Source organism: Sturnira hondurensis, unplaced genomic scaffold (assembly GCF_014824575.4).
Source record: "Sturnira hondurensis isolate 20B ecotype Veracruz unplaced genomic scaffold, ASM1482457v3 Scaffold0008196, whole genome shotgun sequence".
In the NCBI taxonomy this organism is placed as follows: domain Eukaryota; kingdom Metazoa; phylum Chordata; class Mammalia; order Chiroptera; family Phyllostomidae; genus Sturnira; species Sturnira hondurensis.
In genome coordinates this window covers 1,013,770-1,032,840 of record NW_028080827.1, presented here as the reverse complement: position 1 = coordinate 1,032,840, position 19,071 = coordinate 1,013,770, and the positions used below count along the sequence as shown (strand labels likewise).

The window sequence follows — 19,071 nt, the reverse complement described above, 5'->3', positions numbered from 1 at the left end:
AATATCTTCGGAACTCGATCTGCAGTAGGCATAAACTCTAGTCCTGTCCGCAAGGTGTGCACAATTAAGTAGCCAAGATAGACATGTGGGAAATAAATTTCGACAGTGTGATGACTAAAACAAAAAGTATTGTGAGGTTAATGTAAAAAGGTGACATTAACGGTGGGGGAGAGAGAGGAGGCGTGAAAGGCCCTCTAAGGCTACCAGGCTTTTTCATATTTTTGGACTTTATACCTACAGTGCTCTTCCCACCTCTCTTTGCATGATTGACTTTCCTCCCTTCTCATCAAAGTGCAAATTTACCCGTGCAAAAGTGTCTTTCCTGATCTCCCTCCTGCAACGAGCCTCCCACAGTTACTCTAGCTCATCACTCTGTTTTTTGTCATAGCATTTATTACTATCTCTAATAATTTTTTTTAATGTCTGAAGCACAGGCATCTTGCCTATGTTCTTTACTACTTATTGTATTCCCAGTGGGTGGCATGCTCAATAAATGTTTTTGAAAATGTATGGTGACTGTCATCACAAGAAGGAATAAATTAAGCTTTGGCCACACAGACCTCGGCATTTTTGTGGGACATCCAAATGGAAATGGCTACTACATGTTTGGAACTATAGAAGCCTGGACTACAGATAGAATATTAGGAGGCCATCTGAAGATAAGATAGAATGAGAAGAAACCTTGAAGGGTGTCAACGTTTAAGGAGCAGCCAGAGGGAAAAAGTATAGAAAGGATAGAGTAAGATTTTTTAAAGTTTGTACCACTGTGAAATACAGTATATTAATATTTGAAAACTTACTGTTGGAAGTCAGAAGACCTGGGTCCTAGACATTGAAATGATCAGATTACATTGAAGTGAACACTGGACACTTCTGGTGCGGAGTGGGAAAAGCTCACAGTAATTCCTCCTTGTCCAGAAATTGCCCTAGAACACAAGTATAAGTGGGAAACCACAAAACCACATTTGCTTTTTTACCATAGTTGATTTGGGTAGAGGGGTCAGAAGCAAATTAACTGTGAAGTTAATGAAATTCTATCTTCAGGGCCACTCACGGCATGGGCCCTCCATTATTCAAGAAAGCCTTCCAAATTGTATATTCTTCAAATGATATAAAATATAGATCTGCCCCTAGGTGTGATATAAGTAACCCAGTGGAATATTCAAAATCCCTAGTAGCTAGACTCCAAAGATGGCCTCTTAGGGAACAGTATTCCAGCAAACCCTTTTGTGGTCCCCCCTCTTCTTGAGTCTGGGCCAGCCCTGTGATTCATTTTTGATCATTAGAATAGGACAAAAGTGACACCCAATGCTAGGCCATAGCAAGCCTTGCAGCTTACACCCATGTCTTGGAATGCTCACTCTGGTGGAAGCCAGCTGCCATGTAAGAAGTGTTAGGACCAGATAACCATGTGGAAAGGCTGTTTAGGAAGAGAAATACTCAGCTAACCCCTGGCTGTTTCAGATATCCCAGCAGAGATGCCAGGCATGGGAGTGAAGAAGCTACCTTGGACGTCCATCCTGCTTGATCCTTCAATGATTCCACCCCCAAGCACCATTTCAGTGCACCCACAGAAGACCCCAAGCAAGAGCTGTCCAGCTGAGCCCAGTCAACCCACAGATCTGTGAGAGATGTTATGTTAAGCCTCTTAAGTTTTGAGGCTAATTTTGATGGGAAGATTCTCTTTCCCAGAGCTTTAAAATTTGGAACAAGATTTTCACTGCCTGGGAATTGGTGGCTGATGACAGCTCCTGAAGGGAGGAGTTTGTGAACATTACAAACTCCTGATGAAGTGATGATTTTCCAGGCCACCTTTCTGCCTCTTGCCTTCTCTTGGGATCCAGTTGTCCAGCTCTTCCTTAAATGCCATGAGGTACCCCAGTATCTTTCCAGTGTTCCATTCTTGGCCTCAGCTAAAAATTTGAAATACATCCTAGTAGTCTAATTTCAGATAAGAAATCTTGAGAGAGTAAGTTCTGCTGCACGTAATTAAGTCTGGGTGTGGCATAGAGTAGGCACTCAACTGTTGAGTGACCACACAAATACATGTCTATGCAGAACTGTTCCCACCCCCCCCAGGAAAAACCTGCCTATCAGGCCATTGTTTCTCTTCATGAAAGATAGTCCCAAAAGAAAATTAACACAGCCAGGTCCCAAAGAACAACGCCTTTTTATTACATTATTAGTAAGCCCACAACATCATAGCATTAACATGAACTAGGAATAGTAAATAAATGACTAAAAGGATGCAAGACCCAGTCAGCTATGCCAAGGTGGCATTTCAGGAAAGCAAGACTGAACATTTCTGAAGTGGTAATACAGTCATCTGTATTAACTTGCCTGAAGATGTTTTAAGACAATGTGCCTAAAAATGTTAACAGAAAGTAAGTGAAATATAAAGCAAGGCCAAGGAACAAGATTTGGGCAGAGAAAAGGGTAAGCTGACTTACAAACTTTTAGCAGATACCTAGTAAAGATGAGGGCATCCTATTAATTTGATACTAGCCATGATGATTCTTTCAATAGACTTTCTCTCTAGCTCTACCCTTACCAAGCAGGCATGTGATTGTGATTTAGTTTCATAAGGAGGAAAACTGCCAACAGTAAACAAATGAAATTGAAATATAACTTTAAAAAATTAGTGTCTTGTGAACTTACTGTGAACCAGTTCTGCTGAGTCCCACCGATTCAGGGCTGCACTTGAATGAGTCAATTTTCTGGACTTGAAATGTCCAGAAAATGAGTCCAAACTTTGAAATGTGAGCATATTCACATATTTATTCAACAGATACTGAATGCCTATCTTGTACCAAGTACAATTCTAGTAGGTTCTTGGAATATTAACATCAAGGTATTAAACCACATGTAATTGAAAATGAGGTGTAGTATTTGCAGGTGCTACAGAAAACTACATGGGCTATGTGCCCTGGCTGGGTGGTTCAGTTGGTTTGGAGCATTGTCGAGTGCACTAAAAGGTTGCAGGTTCGATTCCTTGTCAGGGCCCATACAGAAGGCAACCAATCAGTGTTTCTCTGTCTTCTCTCTCTCTCTCTCTCTCTCAAAAGAAAAACATATGGGCTGTGTGTATGTAGCACTGATCAATTTTGAAGCAGAAGTTGAGAACTTATTCACAGTATTATGCATGCAGCTTTCCCTTTTTAAATCCTCATCCAAAGATATATTCACTGATTGAAGAGATTCAGGAAGAGAGAAACATCAACTGGTTGCTACTCATCCTACGCCCCCACCAGGAATCGAACCTGTAACCTAGGCATGTGCCCTGACCAGAATTGAACCTGCAGTCTTTAGGTTTACAGGATGATGCTCCAACCAAATGAGCCACCTGGCCAGGGCTATGAATGCTGCTTTTTGAAATGATGAAGCAGGGAAACAATGGTCTAGAACTATGTTCTTGGGCCTTAAAACCAACTTTTGATTCATGTTTGTCTCCAGGGGAGTCCTGTAACCACACAGCAGTATTCTGCTTTACAGGTGAGCAGAGTAATTGTTCATCAACAAATTAACTTAAAACCTCTGCCTTCAAGAATTTTTTTAGCTTTATTTTTTAGAGAGGGGAAGGGTGGGAAAAAGAGAGGGAGAGAAACATCAATGTGTGGTTGCCTCTTGTGTGCCCCCTACTGGGGACCTGGCCTGCAACCCAGGCATGTGCCCTGACTGGGAATCAAACCAGGGACCCTTTGATTCCCAGTCTGGTGCGCAGTCCCCTGAGCTACACCAGCCAGGACTGCCTTCAAGAACTTTATCATTAGAGCTATAGGATGGTAAATGGCAGCAAAAACGTAGAGTTGCTCATGGGCCCTTTTTGGGCAGAAGTGCCTTAAGCACCAGACTCAAAATCTCCTAAAGATGAAATAAGGCTCTGAAGAGGTTTTAATCACAAATAGAACCAGGTTAAAGCTAATTTACAAAATATCAAAATCAATATATTATTCATTACAAAGGTAGGAAGATTTAGGATTTGATATAAACTATGTAATTGAATGACTTTTTAAATTTTAAACCACCCCTGCCTCCTGCAAACCTATTCAAGAATCTTACATGAAATATCAGCATGTCTCATCCCCATTTAACTCTGTACCATGAAATCCTAAAGCACCTCCTGTTCCTGTCAGTAAGCCAGACAAGCAATGCTTTCCTGAGGATTTTACCCTTCTCCTGACTTCAGACTGTCCATTATAATGCTAGTACCCAATGCATTAACCATTTGCTGTCTTGCAGAAAGGAATACATTGTGTGGAGAATTAGGTCAGCTTCTACATTTTTAAACTGTCTCCCACCTACCCACTGTATTGTCTGTGCAGCAGCCGAAGTGGTCTTTCAAGACAAATCTGATCATTTACTACCTTGCTTGATTTTACCCCTTCCCCCCACCAAAACCAAACCTGTCTTTACAATTTTTTAAAAATCTTCGACAGTTCTCATCTTAAACAATATTTCAGCCTGGCTTCCAGGCTAGGTTGTGTTAGTGCCCTCAAATCTCCATGACCCTTTTCCCAACAATACTGCGCCCCCACTGCTAGACTGAAAGCTTGAGAGCAGTGTCAGGTTTGCGTTCTGCCACTTGCAGTGTCTCTCATACTCATACTAAAACAGTGTTTTAAAGATTTTTGCTGTCGTCCAGAAAGCTACTTACAACTTCAACAAATATTGTCATACATCAAATCTAAAGTTCTAGTTAATTTGGCTCATCCGTTACTAAGACATCTAACTTGGCAAATCATATGAGCCTGCTACCCCAACTATTATACTTACCAGACTTGTCAATACTCACCCTTCAATTTCCTCATTACCCATTTCTTCCCGAACTCAGCAAACTTTCCCATCCAAGTACTAACCAGGCCAACATATTTTCATCAAAACATGTTAACAGTCATAGGTGACCTCTCCATCACTTCTCCCATCTTTCTTTGAACACACCTTAATGCTCATTTCTTACATGAAGTCTCCTTGATATCTGTAATAATACCAATTCTACTGCCCATTTCTGTACCCCCATTTTACAGATGAACAAACTGAGGCTCAGCTATTTGATAAGTGGATAAGAACTTGAATTCACATCTTTTGACTTTGAACTTTATGATCTTATTAACAATACTCTGAACTATTCATTTGAAACCCATTTATTTCTAAAGGCCTACTGCAAGTGACAAGCCAGTCTGTGCATTAAATTCCTTTGGAGCTTATGGAAAAATTGTTTTATAGTCTCATCACAGCAAGGGGCTGGGAGTGGGGGAAATGAGATACTGGTCAAATGTTACAAACTTCCAGTTGCATGAGGATGTGGTTGGTGTTGTGTGGGCTGAATGTATAGCATAGTGACTTTAGTTAACAGTTAAATGTATATTTTAAAGTTGCTACTAGAGATTTTTCTTTTAAATGTATTTTATTTTACTTTTTTTTAGATTTTATTTATCTTTAGAAGGGAAGGAAAGAGGGAGAGAAATATCAATATATGGTTGCCTCTTGTGCATCCCCCGCCGGGAACCGTCCTGCAACCCAGGCATGTGCCCCGACTGGGAATTGAACCATGATCCTTTGGTTCGCAGGCCTGCGCTCAATCCAGTGAGCTACACCAGCCAGGGCTGGAGATTTTATTTTTAAGGTAGGTTTTTAAAAGATTTTATTTACTTCTAGAGAGGGGAAGAAACATCAATGTGTGAGAAATACGTCAATCAGTTGCATCTATAACACCCCCAACTGGGGACCTGGCCTGCAACCCAGGCATGTACCCTAACCAGGAATTGAATCAGCAACCTTTTGGTTCACAGGCTAGCACTCAATCCACTGAGCCACACCAGCCAGGGCTGTTACTGGAGATTTTAAATGTTCTCACCACAACGACAAAAAAAAAAAAAAAGAAGAAAAAAAAAAGGTAATCATCTGAGGTGAAGGATGTTTACTGTGGTAAACATTTCAAAATATATCCATACATCAGATTATCATATTGTATACCTTAAACATACATCACATTGATGTCAATTCTAGTCAATAAAGCTGGAGAAAAAAATCTTATCAGAGACATGGGGGATGAGACCAGAATGCTATTTTGTAGCTACACTGACTCAAATTATTTAGCCCATTACATCAAGTATAAACTTCTCATTTAGCTCACCTTAATCTGGCTTTCTTGCCATCTTAACCCCACTTAACAGTAATCCCTTCTTGCCCTGGCCAGTGTGGCTCAGTTGGTTGGAGTGTCATCCTGCATACCGAAAGGTTGTCAGTTTGAGTCCCTGTCAGGGTATACAAGATCTCTCTGGAAGAAGTCCAGCCATTGTTAATATAACAAGAATGGTTTGAGCAACACTGGTGTAAGCTGCCGGCCAAGAATGGACTGGAACAAGCATGTGTGAACAACGATGACTTCACTGTACTAATGAGGGCAGTAAATGCTATTGAGTGAGCATGCACATTGTGTGGCTATTGCATTCAAAATGACTGATCAAGTAGAGCAATGAATCTGCATCAAATTTTGCATGAAGTTTGAACATTCCTCTGCAGGAACTATTCAGATAATGCAGAAGGCCGCAGCTATGGGCAACTGGTGATTGGCAGCTTCATCACAACACACCCCTCAATGCATCACATGTGGTGTAGGGTTTTTTTTTTTTTTTTGCAAAACATCAAATCACCAGGTGACTTGGCCCTATAGCCCAGATTTGGTGCCCCAGGACTCTGGCTTTTCCCCAAACTAAAACCACCTTCAAAAAGGAAGAGACTTCTAACCAGCAATGAGATTCAGGAAAATACAACGGGGCAGCTGATGGCAATTGGGAGAACTGTGTGAGGTCCCAAGGTGCCTACTTTGAAGGAGACTGAGGCATCATTATCCTATGTACAACATTTCTTATATTTTCTTCAATTAATGTCTCTGTTTTTCTTATTACATGGCTGGATACCTCCTGGACAGACCTCATATACCTAGGTTGCAGGTTTGATCCCTGACCAGGGCACGTACGAGGAGGCAACTAATCAACATTTCTCTAAAAGTCAATAAACATCCTCAGGTCAGGATTTAAAATTTTTTGCATTAAAAGTTAACTCCTTCATTCAGATTTTATCCAAACATTTTATTTCACCTCTGCACAAAGTATTTCTACAAATTAAGAATGTCATTCCTCCTAAAGTCATTCCACTGAGTAAGAGTAATTGAAATCTAGATTCTAATTCCAACTCTGTGATCCAGGGAAGACTTTTCTAGACACATTTCCTTCTTTGAAAAATAGAGGCAGGCTTAGAAGTTGGAGTTTCCTTCTAGTTTAAGAAATTGGATTATTAAACTCTAGGGCCTAGTTTGTACCCCAAGGTTTTACATTGTTATATTCCTTTATAAGAACATTTTTTGTTGGCTAAATTGATTTATAAACTTGAGAAAGCTTTGTATTTATGTATCAACATGCCTACACAAGAATGCCAAGGCCTTGGGAAAGAGCATGATGCAGTGATATTTGAATTCAAGTCCCCTGAACAGTTACGAGGTCTTGGGACATGGCCCTATATGAGCCTGTTTCCTTATCTGTAACCTACTCTGTTCCTTACAGGACTGTCCTAAAGATTATCAAGAGAGAAAGAAATGTGAAAAAAAAAAGTAAACAAAAACAGCATTATACAATTAAGTTGTTAGATATTACAATGTTCCTGATGGCTGATAAAATATCATCAAAGAAAAGTGCTTCCATAAAAGTTTTATTGATCCCCACAACAACCCTGTGAGGTAGGGTGACCAGGGCATTGGAAGATGAGAAAACTAAATCTACATTGCTTGTTCATGGCTATACTGCATAGTAAATATGTAGAAATTAAACTGAGGTTCTTAAATGTCCATGACTTCATATTGATTCACATGGAAAAAGGCAAGAGAGAATATTAACTACCCCCACCTTAATGCCAAATGGACAATGCCTTGAAAAATCCCATTTCAAAAGATGAAAGTAGTATTTCATTGCTTATTTCTACAAAGATTTATAAAATAAAAAAATAGTGAAATATTTTACAGTTTATATATAAGGGTCTCATTCAGGGATATGTCCTTCAGTTGTGTATATGATCAACTATTCCAAGTGCTAGGAATGCAAATTCTTAAAAACTATGAAAAAATGATAATGAGCAGTAGCTTCAATCTTCTTTATTATTCCTCCATGCATCTTGAATAAGTTCTGTGAAATCTGGTCCTAGTTTAAAAAACAAAACAAAACAAAACAAAACACCTCTACCACAGAGATGTCTGATAAACTTTTATTTTGCTGCCTACCATCAAACAACTGTCACATTTTTAAAACAGTGATTTCCCAAACCTGGTTATTAGAATCACTTGGAGAGCTTAAAAAAAAACAAAAACAAAAAACCACCCACCCACCCCCACACACACACAAAATCAGGCCCCACTGTAAATCCAAAGAGACAATTCTGCAGGGGTTAGGCATCAGGAATCTATTTCCAAAGCTCAAAGTAACTCTAATGAACAGTCAGGTTTGGGAACTACTGATGTATTTTAAAGTACTAACTAATATCAAAACCATAAATTAACTAAGTATAATCTTGCTGCTTTCTTATCCCAATTTCTCAAAACACACATCCCAAGAACTCTTGCCTCTGGGAAAGTAATTTCAATTCAAGATGTGGAGAAACATTTTATAAAAATGTATCCTAGTGAGTGAGACTTGGATTCCAATAATTTAAGTAGCATTTAAATATAAGATACTGAGTTTTGTGGTTCTTATTCTGAATATTTAAAATGTGTATTTCATTTCAACAGGCTTTCAACTCAGGGGAAGACATGAAAAGTAATGACATAATTAAGCACATCAACACTGAAAAAATACTATACTTGAACATAGGTCATGAGAGGAATAAGAAAGTGAATGAATGACAACCTAAGGCCTTTCGGCCCATACATTTTTGTTCCCAGTCCACTCTTCCCCTATAAGGGGAAATAAAATAAACATTCTTTCCTAGTTGCTTGGCATAGTTATTCGGTGGGTAACTATTAACTAAGTTAATTTTAGATACACAAGATTGATTAAAAGAGATAACAAATAAATATCTATGAAGACAAAGAGAAATCCGGTCAGAAAACCTTAACTAATGATGTAGTACGTAACACCATCATGTTAGTACAATTAAATGAAGGCTTCCATGTCCTTTACATTTCATATTTATGTGAGTGACACAAGACGTGAAAAAGATGTGGTCCTTATGAAGAATTCTGTGCTCGCTGCAAAGATTTGTAGGAATAATGAAATACTTTTTTCAATGATGAGATGCAGTCTCTACTTTTCAGGTAACTTGCCTGAACTAAACAGTGAAAAATGAATTTCTTTAGAAGGCTGAATGAAAGTAGTATCTAGTTGAAAAAGTCACTGGCCGAAAAGAACTTTTTTTAAAAAACATGCTATGTTTAACCCTAAAACAAAACAAATAAACAAACAAACAAAAAAACCCCCCCAGAAATATAAAAAAACAATGTACACATACATTTGCACTGACAGTTACAAGAAAATAGCCATTTATAGAAGTCACAATGCTTTTAACAAATTCCCCCCAAATTTTGGGAAACAAGATAAAGCCATTGGGTAAATAAATATACATACTAGCTAATATAAAACAATTTATGGTTTCAAATTGTTATTCTTTTAAGACTCAAGGAGAAATTTGGTAATATAAATCTGATTAGGGCTACATATATTACATGGATTAAAAACACAACTGATTAAAACATTCTAACAATAATACAAATATTTAAAAGAATGTCTTAAAAGTCAGACATTTACCACTGGAAATAGCACAATTATAGTATGAACTTCAGAGCTGTAATGTGTATATAGGTCACTTGCACTGTATCTTATTAGGTATCCATCTCTCCTGCATTTACTATAGTCAGTTTTTAAGAGTTCATGTTTCCTGCGTGAACTGTAGGGGCTGGGCACATTTTAGTTCATAAAATATACTCATACACTTCCACTTAACTGAATGGAAGTGTTTAAGATAACATCTATAAACAGATTTTTTAAAAAGGGGTAATGAGAAGATAAAACATTAACATGAGAGGAGGCTGGACAGTTGTCTATAAATTATTTAAAATTTTGTTATTAAATTTAAAATGACTCAAGTCAAGTAATGAAAAAAATATGTATTAAATTAGTCTCAAGAAATGTTCTCAGGCCATACAAATTTCCCTTACTTTATTTCTTTAAAGAATCTTGTTATGCTTGATTCATTTGTCAGTCGACTTGAGGGAACTCTCCCTTAACATGGGACTGAAAACAGTGTTTATTTAAAGTGCCCACTGGCACAAGAGAATAGGTGCTTGTATTTCCCTTCTCATTATGGGAAAGCCCTTTGGGACTGTATCTACTTAGAAAAGCTTTCAGCAATTATAATGCAGGCTGAAAGTTTTGACCTCATATAGTTTTTGGATTTTGCTGTTTGAGCATAAAAAGGGAGCAAGGAAAATGTAACTAGGTTCACAATTTTGAGCAAGAGCATATGTAAAGGTAACGTATGTACATTTTATTTCAAGAAAGACAGGAGACAAACAGCATAAAGATGCCCAGATGCCCTAAAGATAAATACATTTCAAAGATTCTCATTAAAATGAATCTGTAGTATTTTTCCTGCAAGCAAAATACCTTTCTTTAAATTAAAACAAAAACAAACAAAAAAACCCAGTATTCTGAATTGCAAATGCTTATGCTTTTTTTTTGCAGAAAATCTGCCATGATTATTTAATGAATAAGGATTTTCCACAAAACAGGCTTGCTCTACATGCTAGATTTTTTAACAGTTCAGTGACACAATATGCTAACTACATACACAACGGATAATATAGTAAGAAAACACTCAACCTGATGAAAAGTTAAAATTTTCATTAATACACTGAAAACTGACATAACTCATGCCTTTAAAATCAAAAATACAAAAATTAAATGTTTTCCTAAAAAGATTTCCTTATTTTAAGGATTCATTTGAAAATGAAGCTGCATGTAATTTGTACAGTAAGTTGTACAAGTAAACAGGTAATTTACATAAAAAATTAAGTGACATACTCCTCAATTATCAGTTGTCCACCTTTAATTTCCAATACTGTACTTTCTTAACAAGCATACAAAATATCAAACTTCTCTTTAGAAAAAGTGCCGTTCTTTGACATCCTTTACACAAAAACAGTCTGAGCCTGTGGCATGTTAATGCAGTCGAGAGGCAAAGCATACTAACTTTTACAAATTCTACCTTCCATAAAAAGCCTCCCGAAAAGGAGATTACACGCCACTATAAAAATATCAACCTCTTGTGGTAGCTGCATTATACTAGAACCAAGGCTTGAAGACTATTTTCATATAGCATAGAAAAACCACTATGAGAGCATATTAACTGCATCGGTGGCTTGGGAGTTTACTGTGCCACAGGATTATGCATAGCCACTGTAAGGTACCAAGACTGTTACACAGAGTTTTAAATTGATTGTAACCGAGAGCATAACAGAGGTACTACCAGCCCATGCAAAGTAACTAAAACGCCAAGTCACTGTGCTGAATACTTCATTCCTGGAGGAAACCAAAGGCAGCAGTAACCAAATCCAGCCCCAAAGGTGACCAAACACATTCTCCTCAAAGATTGGTGAGCACAGTGAAGTCTGAGGTATACCTTTATCCATTAAATCCGTGTGCCATCGCAAGATATTACCATTTGGGAACACATGCCATCACAATGGTTTAAGTCATTTGAATATTAGTCATTTATATATTTTTATCTACCCAGTCTCTTGATTTTTGAAAGGATTTCACCTACAGTAGAATATTACAGAAACAAAATATAAATGCATGTCTTTCTAAATGAAACTTACATGGACTAAAAGTAGGGAATATTTTTAAACAAATATACAATATGCAGGCAGACAAAGCAGGAAAACGGCCATTCAAATGTATAATAAAAAACTAAAAATTGACTATTTCCAGAAAACTATGAAGCGCCTCAACTAAAAGGAATGCATAATGAAATTCTAATCTAATACAGGTCAAAAATGTAAAAAGGTTATAAACCTTAACAGGAAAAATAAAACAACCTTTACTGGCCATTCCTGTTGAAATGAGAATCTTAAAGTAACAGAAAGTGGCTACAAACCCACTTAGAGCACCAAACAGAGAGAAAACAAAAGTCCGTTTCATCTCTGTTATTATCATAAAATCCTGTGTGACTACAGGTCAAACTGCTGGTGGCAGAAACAGAATTCTTTATAAACTGCAGATGTCCTGTACATAAAAAAATTTCACTGGAGTTGCACTAGTTCTAAAGACTCTTCTGTTTTAGCCTACCTACTGTATGTATTCAATCTGAGATAAAGTCTCTCTCTGTAACCCTTGATGATTATTGGGCACCAAAGATAAGAAAAGCAAGACGGGGTACAAAAATGCAAAATTTCAACAGTAATGGCAATGTTTTGTCTTAGTCCAAAAGGGTCCTGCATTCTCTCCCCCTTCAGTGATTTGCCAAGTCTTTGTACTTAATCAGGGGGCAGCAAATCATGCAAGCGAAATCGGTCTCTGATGTGAGGTCGAACATCTTCATTCTGTGTGAGAAAAAGACATTTTAAAGGCCATGTAATTTCAAAGATATGATCCTCAGAGCATCATGAACATTTTTGCTTTACAGAAAAGTATATCACTATTGACTTTCCAACTTATTTGCCAAATATAACATACTACACAGAAGCAATTAACTTAGAATTAAATTTAGGTTTTTTAAAAACTGCCATTAAAATTTTTAATTTTGTAAGAATGATTATGCAGTAACAGTGTGGTTTGGTTTGGTTTTGCTTTTACCAAATCAAGAGCTAGATAAAACCATTAAGCCACTGAATTCTATTTCATATATTAGTTTTAAAATGAATCCATAAGTATAGGAAAAAAGATTTTCAGTATAGTTTTAGTAGCATAAGCAATAATTCTATACCTGAAGTATGAAAGCAAAATAAAACTGATTTAACAAAACTAGTTCAGTGACTTGCAAGAGGAACCCAGTGAAATAAAAAGATTCACTTAATAAATTTTAAAATAGTAATAAGTACAATTTAAATATAGTTGATAAGGCTGATAAGTGCATGTAACCTTTTCAATATTTGCCCTAATCTCCCACCACACTGACTCTTTAAAGCAATTAAAAAAATTTATTTCAATCAAGCTGAGCCAACAAAAACATAACAGAAACAGGTAAGATATACTTGCCAGTTCTACAAGCTTCTCCAGAAATGGAATCAATTTTAGCAGTTCATTGTCATTTTTATCCATAAACCAGCTTTCTATAGGGATTCCATTAGATAGCTAAAATGATAAATAAGTAATTAAATCCTTTTTGCCTACTTTGGAAAAGCTTAAAAAAGAAATAAATTGGAGCCTAATTGGGTTTTCAGCATAATTGCATCTTAGTGTAAATAAAACTGCACAAGAAATATTCTTTAAAACAAATTTTGCATTAATGTAACTAAAAACATTCCTTTAATTCATTCAAAGAATAGTTACTATTAGTTAATGCTAGGCATTGTGAATGCTGGGGTACTGTCAATCTAAACAAAACACACACTATTGGAGAGCATATACTTATTATACACAGGGACCATGTCCCATTCATGGTTTTATTCCCCCAAAACAGCAGGATAATCTAAAACACAGGAACATAACAAATTGACTCAATACTATTTCACTGAAGAGTTCAAAAATAAGAATATAAACTTTATCTGTTTTAAAGTAAATAATCTCTAAGATAAAATATCTTTATTTAAACATTTACACAGAACATTGTGTTTGAGCTGAAGGATAAATTCAATGATTTTATCTAGGAACCCAGAAAAAAATTCTTAAAAATATATTCCGAAATGCAAGCAAATAAAAAGCAACTTAAACTGAACATATTTCAATACCATAGGCAGTTTACCCATTTTATTCTTTTTATTATGGACATTTTAAACCACAGCAGTTAAGGGTAAATCTTGTTTTATCTATACCCAACCCATATTCCAACATCTCCATTCTATCTACACCAATTTATTGTGAAGGAAACCTCAAACAGGTCACAGGAATATACTCATAATGTAAAAAATGTCCTGGCTGGTGTGGCTCAGTGGATTGAGTACCGGCCTGTGAACTACAGGGTCTCTGGTTCAATTCCCAGTCAGGGCACATGCCTGGGTTGTGGGCCAGGTCCCCAATGGGGGGCGTGTGAAAGACAACCACATATTGATATTTCTCTCCCTCTCTGTCTCTCTCTTTCCCCCTCCCTTCCCTTCTCTCTATAAACAAACAAACAAATAAAATCTTAAAAAGGGTACAAAAATATTGACAAAGCAGTCAATATATAATATTTAAAATGTCAAATTAATATTTTACTATTTGTCAAAGCAGACCAGAAGAACAAGGCTAAACTATTCGTAATTATCCAACATGTTTACAAATTACTGCTAGAACAACTCATAAGAAAGCTATTAAATGATGTACACCTTATAGTCCCTTCTTATTCACATTTACTGCTGAGATTTTTCTTTATTTAAGTTGTACTCAATTTTAAATAAATGTTTCCACAAGGAATATGCCAATTTGGCATTTCTAATTGTAAATGTGACACTAAACAGGGAAATGCCACCAGTGAAACTCCTTTTCTCCCATCATATTGTTTGGCAGCATTTGTCTTCATTGTCATTTTTTTCCAATCTGAGTTTCTTTAGCAACCCTCTTCTTACCTGATATGCAAAGGCTTGTGGTGAGTTGTCAATTATTATAGTTTTTGAAAGATCTCTTCCAAGGATATTTAAGTCTTTTATATAGTTTCCTTGTACACAAACACAATGTTCACGAAAAAGTCGGTGCCTAAACATAAAAATAAAAACTAATTAACTAAAAACAAGCAACCTCTAAAAAAATACAACATATACTGAAACATATATACACACATATACTATAGGTTTAGAGGTTATGCCTTGTTTTGTCTCACAAAGGAAATTCATGTGAGCCCAAGTTTTGGGCTACAGTTTTACTGTAAAAATTCTTAGCAACTACTAAAACCTTACAACCAAATATTACCATGCCTTAAAGAACTCTGGTTTATCCCAAAGTGTTATATTAAGTTACAGAAAAGAACTAAAAGTTCTGTAATTTGTTTTTATAATTTTTACCCAGGAAAGCTCAGTGCAAATGCAGCATCTGATTGTCAGTGAACACCTGCTTTTTCATCCATTTTCCAGATGGCTGACTGAGGCACAAGGCGGACAAGTGACTTGCCCAAGGTCACACAGTAAGTCAGTGGTGAGCCCTGCACTGGAATCCAGGATCCTCCTGGCTTCTAGTCCTTGGCTCTAACCAGAAGACCACACAGCCTCCCTATCCCTGTATATGCCAGAACAGGATATATAAGAAAGAATGTTTCTGTGTTGGCATTTAAAAAAATGTTTCCAGTTTTTGAGAAACTGTTTTTACAGTTTTTGAGAAAAGTTGTGGAGGCCAAAACATTCCATCATTTCAACTTTTCCCAAGCACCTTTTTAATTTAGTGTGTGTGTGGTCACTTGAGAAAACAAGGACTGAATAAAATGATGAATTCAGATTTAACATGTAAACTGATGTTTCACCAATGATAGATACTAACTTGAAAAATTCTGTATCATTTTAAAAAGCTATTAAAGGTTTTATAATAGAAACTGTAACAATTATATAATCTTCATTTAGAACTCAAATATTAGTCTCTGTGTGTTATGCATAATTGATACAGATCATCTTCAAATACTCCTTTTATATACATTAATTATTTGGTAGTTTGGCTTCCTTATGTCTTCATCTCACACTAAACATTTTTTCAGCAGCTAGGCCCTACTTATACCTGTATTTTCAATCATGCAATTTCAATAACTGGGCATTTTCTGCAACTGAAATCTGCCTTAGATCTAGCAGCAGCAATACCACCACCACAACAAAACTCAACTTTAAATATATCAGAGCTAGTGGTGATGGCAAAGGGCAAGAATTTTACAACCAGACAAAACACAGTATAAATAGCTCTTTCCCTCCTTATTATAAAGAATACTTTTAGTTATATGATAATCTATCTCTAAAAGGTTTAAAGATAGTCCTACTTTGAAAAAATAAGGCCAAACAAAGGATTTATGCAAACATTTAGATATGAGGAGATTGGTGAGGCAGACTCAGCATGCATGTACAAGTCACTACTGATGTTTTTCCCCCAATAGTAGCAAACTCACCCAAGACAGGAGACAACTGAATAAGTATGCATACTAACAGTTATTTAAAATTATGCTAAAGCCTCTCCAGTTATTAAAAAAATCTGAGGGTTAATAGCATGTATTTTCAGTTTTAGAAAGAAACCTTTTTTTTGCCAGTCATCAAATTTGCATTTAGACTCATGAGATTCAGAGATCTTAGGAATTTCTGAGTCTACCTTGTCACCAACAAAGATAATTCCCTATAGCACTCCAATGAAATATATTTAAAAAGTTTTTCCTGTTTTCAATTTTTCAAAATGTAACAAAATAAACTTAAGCTAAATGTGTAGATTTTAGAAAACTAGTTTAAAAGAGGGATGTTAATTTGTAACATTATAATTGCATGAGTATAATTTGTCCTCCAGTAAAATGAAAGCTCAAAGAGGGGAAAGCAGGGCTTGTGTCGCTCATCAATGTTCCCTGGAATGCTGGAGGTACTGAGTAGAAATCTTCAGAATGAATGATCAAAGCAAAACAATCTGTATACTTTTGTTGAGCACAAATTTGAATATACTTTGAAAGATAAAATGCAAACTTACTTCAAGGGCAAATTTTAATCCTTTAGACTAAAATAAAATCATAGTTCTATTTACAAGAAAGAGAATCTCCTAAATGTGGACATTAAGAAAAGCCTTTCACAGCAGTTGCTATCACTCAATAATAAAGGTACTTAGTAAAGCCCTGGCCGGGTGGCTCAGTTGGTTGGAGCATCATTCTGTACACCAAAGGGTTGTGGGTTCAATTCCCGGTCAGAGCACATACCTAGGTTGCAGGTTCGATCCCCAGTCGGGGCTTATACGGGAGGCAACCGATCGATGTTTCTCTCTTTCCCCATTCCTCTCTTGCTAAAATCAATAAAAAAAACATATCCTCAGGTGAGGATTCTTAAAAAAAAATTAAAGAAACTATTAATAGCAGAAATTAAATTTAGGATTTTCTACTAAGACAATATGGGAGAAAGTATTCAAGAAAATGAACACCTACCTATTAAGACTTTTATGAGTTTTTTGTGGCATTTCTCTCACCTCTTGGTCAAAAACTCAAAGATTAACTCCTACATCTTATATGATGCAACAAAAGACTGTTGTAGTCTCAGTATCTCAGTTGAACTAGTTTTCAAATTCTTTTATTTTTTTAAATGCAAAATGTCTTATTTAAATAATTGTTGTCAGGAATCTGTACTTGTCTTAAGCCTCTTTTTTAAAAATGTTTTTATTTAATTATTTTTTTTAATTTTTTAAAATTTTTTATTGATTTATCTTTAGAAGGGAAGGGATGGAGAGAGGGAGAGAAATATCAATGTATGATTGCTTCTCATGCATCCCCTGCTGGGAATTGGCCCCTGCTGGGAACTGGCCTGCAACCCAGGCATGTGCCCTGACTGGGAATTGAACCACGATCATCTGGTTCACAGGCCCGAGCTCAATCCACTGAGCTATACCAGCCAGGGCTGTTTTTATTTAATTATTGTTCAAGAACAGTTTTCCACCCCGGACTCCCATCCCGAACCCCCCCCCCCCGCCCCCCGTGCTCCCCACCTCCCTCCCATTTCCACCTTCTTAGTTGTTCTCCATGTGTCCTTTATACTAGTTTCTGTGAATCCTTCCCCTTTTCCCCTGAAATTCTCTCCCCTCTCCCCTCTGGTCCCCTGTCAGCCTGTTCTGAATTTCAGTGTCTTCGGTCATATTTTGCTTGCTTGTTTGTTTTGTTGTTTAGGTTCCTGTTAAAGGTGAGATCATTCAATATTTGTCTTTCACCGCCTGGCTTATTTCACTCAGCATAATGCTTTCCAGTTCTATCCATGCTGTTTTAAAATTACCCAAGGCACTTCCACCTAACCAGGAACACACTGCATCTGTTGGCTCAGGACACACACAAGAAACTGAGTCCAGATCAGGATAAACTCAGTGACTAAGAGAACTGAAATTTGCAATTTAATTCATATAACATTTTCTCTCCATGGAAGATAAATTTGCTCTTGAAAAAAGCAAGAGTTTAATTTGTCCCTTTCTGTTGAAACTAACTTATTTTCTTTATGCCATTAAAAAGATGTTGTAACATGCACTACCTCAGAGACATAAGGAAGTGAAAACATCATGCACACAAGTGAGAAATTCCACATACCCCACTCTCTCCCCAGTCCCCCAAAAAGCGAGGATACAGATGTAACAATAAATAAATACATTTGACCTTTGTATCCTTTTAAAAATGTCTGTCTGCATTATATCATTAAGAACTCTTAAAGAGTTTTGGAGTTTAAAAAATCCATTTATTTTCACCATTCAACACAACAAATCTCAAAATATGTAGCCAACTGAAAATGGCCATGAGCGTTAAATATAATCATAGTAATTTCATAGTTCAGTGTGACAGACATTTCCACTATTTCTTAATTAAATTTACCTGACCAGTTGCTTTTTAGGGTCTAGTATGTTCAGTAACTTGTCTGCATACACCTTCTTAGAAGCAGTAAAAAGAATAATCTACAAATTCAGGGGAAAAGAAATAATCATTATACATGATCTAAATAAGGGTACTACGTTGAATAAAATAAAAATACTTATGTAATTAATTCATGCATGTTTACCTCATACATCTGAGACATTCGTTCCAGGAATTCCCTGAAGAATGGCCTTAATCTCACATAAACCTGAAGAAATACAAAGACAAGCTTTCAGCAAGTAAACACATAAAATAGAACCAACTTATTTATGAGATGTTATATTCTAACTCTGAATATATCATCCAGTTCATATTTTAAAGAAACAGAAAAGTTTACTAAGTTTTGTT

At 36.4% G+C, this 19,071-nt stretch overlaps 1 protein-coding gene across 3 annotated transcripts in view; it reads right to left on the bottom strand.

The window, feature by feature from the left end:
- Nucleotides 1-7,691: 7,691 nt before the first annotated feature.
- The window catches only part of CTDSPL2 (CTD small phosphatase like 2), a 91,018-nt gene continuing 79,638 nt past the window's right edge, over nt 7,692-19,071 (bottom strand). For all 3 annotated transcript variants that reach the window (XM_037054508.1, XM_037054507.1, XM_037054509.1), the window contains 5 exons: nt 18,869-18,931; nt 18,685-18,764; nt 14,750-14,876; nt 13,242-13,337; nt 7,692-12,586 (listed from right to left, as the gene is read on the bottom strand). In XM_037054508.1, coding sequence (XP_036910403.1) covers nt 12,521-12,586; nt 13,242-13,337; nt 14,750-14,876; nt 18,685-18,764; nt 18,869-18,931 — 432 coding nt within the window. In that variant the 3' untranslated portion in view covers nt 7,692-12,520. The remainder of the gene's footprint in view (nt 12,587-13,241; nt 13,338-14,749; nt 14,877-18,684; nt 18,765-18,868; nt 18,932-19,071) is intronic.